The sequence below is a fragment of the Vicia villosa genome, unplaced genomic scaffold (genome assembly GCF_029867415.1).
Source record: "Vicia villosa cultivar HV-30 ecotype Madison, WI unplaced genomic scaffold, Vvil1.0 ctg.003252F_1_1, whole genome shotgun sequence".
Taxonomy (NCBI): domain Eukaryota; kingdom Viridiplantae; phylum Streptophyta; class Magnoliopsida; order Fabales; family Fabaceae; genus Vicia; species Vicia villosa.
The window spans coordinates 61,210-64,328 of record NW_026706151.1 but is presented as its reverse complement, the minus strand read 5'-3'; the positions used below and the strand labels follow the sequence as shown (position 1 = coordinate 64,328).

Sequence of the window (3,119 nt, the reverse complement as noted above, 5' to 3'; positions counted from 1 at the left end):
ATCCTACCCCAAACATGCCTCGACACTTCACAAGAAAAGAATAAATAAGTCGAATTCTCCGATTGAATCCCACAAAACTCGCAGAGAAGATTTTTGGATTCTATAGCAACACCTCTCGTGATCAACATGTCTTTCGTTGGTAATCTTGAACTGAGCATTCTCCACATGAAAATATTGATTCTACCCGGTGCTATTGTTTTCCACATAGCGTTCAAATTTAGAATAGTCGGAGGTGACCACGCTAAATCTTTGGAATCCGATACCATGGCTGAAATGCTAGAGACCGAAAAAACACCATCTAAATTGGACCTTCACACAAAGCGGACCTCCCCTTCCTTCGCAGGAAAAGTCGCGGCCAGCAGTAGAGAGAGTTGCTGCCACTGCGATTTTGTTTCTACACTGGTGGTGTTGTTGAAGACAACAGCCTTTACACCAATAATTTTCTCCTGGTGCCACACAAAATCATCATTATCCCAAGTGAATGTCTCAGCTACTGTGCACAGTTTGTTTGCACCATACAAAAACAGTTCCGGAAATAAAGTACTCAATAATTGATCACCTATCCACATGCTGCCCCAAAACAGAATATCCTTTCCTTTCTTTAAATCGCAAAAAACATACCTCGAGAAGCCTTCTTCTCCATTGTCCACCTTGATATTGTTGGAAAATTATATCCCTCCACCAATTAGAGTCTTTTGGTTTATAATCTTCACCATTTGAATGTAGCACTTTGATTTTTGAACCGTTGTAGCGTAAATCCAAGAATCTACTCCATATAGCATTGTCCTCCTCAAGGATTCTCTATTTCCACTTGAGAAGGAGAACTTTATTAATCTCCCCCACATCTCGGACACCTAAACCACCTTTCTCTTTCGGTTTGCAAACCTTTTTCCAATTAACCCAATGAATACTCCTTTTGGTCGCACTACGACTCCATAGAAAATTGCTTAAGAGACTTCTAATCTCTTTGATAACCACCACCGACGCCTTGTAAAAAGAAAGAGTGAAAGAAGGTATAGCGTTTAGCACCGCATTAATGAGCGTCACTCTACCGCCAATCGAAATGTTCCTACCCTTTCAAGAAGACAATCTTCCTTTAATGTTGTTGATCACCTTAGTCCACACCTTCCTACTTCTAGGATTCGCTCCCACCAAAATTCTGAGAAAAGTGAACAGAATGTCCCCTCTATTACAATTTAGAAAAGTAGTAGCGGAGTTCATGAATCTATCTCCTATGTTAACCCCACAAACATTACTTTTAGAGAAATTTGTTTTCAAACCCTAAACAAGTTCCCATCCTCACAAAATAGCTTTCAAGCTCTAAAGGTTGTCTCTTGTTGGTTCGGCCAAGATGATAGTATCATCCGCAAATTGTAATATGTCCACTTTTACCTCCTCTTCAAAATGAAATGGTGTAAGATCCCCCAATGTCACCGCTTTTCTAACGAGAGAGGTCAATCCTTCCATAGCTAGAACAAAAAGGAAAGGAGACAAAGGATCCCCTTGGCGCAATCCCTTTTGCACTTTGAAGTCACTAGTAGCATACCGTTTACCAAAATCGACATGTGACTAGTGAAAATGCAAGCCTTCATCCACTTAACTCCGAACCCTATTTTATTCATCACAAATCTTAGGTAATTCCAAGAAACGGAGTCATACGCCTTTTCAAAGTCAACCTTTAACAAGAAACAACTTTTTTTTCATTTTTTAGACCAATCCAATAACTCATTCACCATCATCACACCATCCATCATATTTCTTCCCGGAACGAACGCGGTTTGGTTTGAGGAGACCAAATTACCATTAACCTTTTTGATTCTAGCGGCCAACAACTTGGCGATAATCTTGTAGAGACTTCCCACCAAACATATAGGACGATATTCAAATAAATCTTGTGGGTTCTTGTTTTTGGGAATTAAAGCTATAAAAGACGAGGTGATTGATTTCACAAGCTTCCCTTTGGAGTGGAAATCGGATAAAAACCGCATAATATCCTCTTTAAGTAGTGTCCAAAACTTCTTAAAGAACTCAAGAGAATACCCGTCCGGACCGGGACTCTTATTCCCATCACACGATCATATTGCCTCCTTCACTTCCGATTCCAAAAACGGACCCTCCATCTCCACACTCTCCATACTTGAAATGCAAACCAATCCCATATCTAAAGGAACCGGTCTACACACCTCCTTTTCCTTAAAGAACTCCTTAAAATGATCAAAGATGAAATCTTTAATCTCGGTAACTTCCTCCAACCTACCCTCCTTGTAGAAATAGAACAAAGCGTGCTTTTTCCTTTTCTATTTCTAAGGGAATCATGAAAAAAACGAGAGTTTCGATCACCTTCGGATAGCAACATTTGTCTTGATTTAAGCCGAAGAAGACCTTCTTTCTTGTTAAGATTAACCCAAAACTCCTCCAACGCCTTTGTTCTCTTTCTAACCATATCCTCTGGAGCTTTTCCTGCAAAATGAACAAACTCGTTATCTAAAAAAGTCAACTCCTCGCTTGCCTTGTCAATGTTGAGATCCAAGCAACCATACACCACTTTATTCCACCAACTAAGCCTTCCTTTTAGAATTTTTAGTTTCTCCACCAAACAAAAATCTCCCCTCCCTTTCACATTAATCTTGGCCCATTCTTCTTCCACGAACTTTCCAAAATCTTTGTGATTCAACCAATTGTTATTGAATTTGAACGGTTTAGGGCCCCAATCCTTCTTATTATTTTTTATCCAAATAGGAGCGTGATCGGAAATGTCTCTACCACCTATAACTTGCCCCACAACCTTCCAATCCTCAATGAGACTATCCGATAACAAGAATATATCAATTCTACTCATTGCTCTACCATTGCTACTAAACCAAGTGAACTTGCCTCCTATAGTAGGAACATCCACTAACTCCATCTTCTCTATGAACTCCTTGAAGCAATATGAATCCTTTGTATACTTCCCCTTTGAGATGCCTATTCTCTCATCAAGACTAGAAATAGAATTAAAATCCCCCCCACACACCAAGAGTCTGCGGGATTGTTGTTTTTGAAATCATACAATTTTTTCCAAGTTCTCATCCGCACCTTATGATCACACGAGGCGTAGACATTAATAAAATAGATCAATC

At 39.7% G+C, this 3,119-nt stretch overlaps 1 protein-coding gene across 1 annotated transcript; it reads right to left on the bottom strand.

Moving 5' to 3' along the window:
• Positions 1–2,075: 2,075 nt before the first annotated feature.
• Positions 2,076–2,905, bottom strand: LOC131640642 (uncharacterized). The gene is made up of 2 exons (XM_058911020.1): positions 2,258–2,905; positions 2,076–2,204 (listed from the first exon to the last, which is right to left on the bottom strand). The coding sequence occupies exons 1-2, from the start codon at positions 2,903–2,905 to the stop codon at positions 2,076–2,078; spliced, it is 777 nt and encodes a 258-aa protein (XP_058767003.1).
• Positions 2,906–3,119: the final 214 nt, after the last annotated feature.

Bases quoted from the DNA above. Each gene is read 5' to 3' on its own strand.
- LOC131640642 (XM_058911020.1), bottom strand. From the start codon at position 2,905: ATGGAGTTAGTGGATGTTCCTACTATAGGAGGCAAGTTCACTTGGTTT. The intron at 2,205-2,257 runs GTAGGTTGGAGG...GATCATTTTAAG, and splicing joins GTTCTATTTCTACAAGGAGG to GAGTTCTTTAAGGAAAAGGA.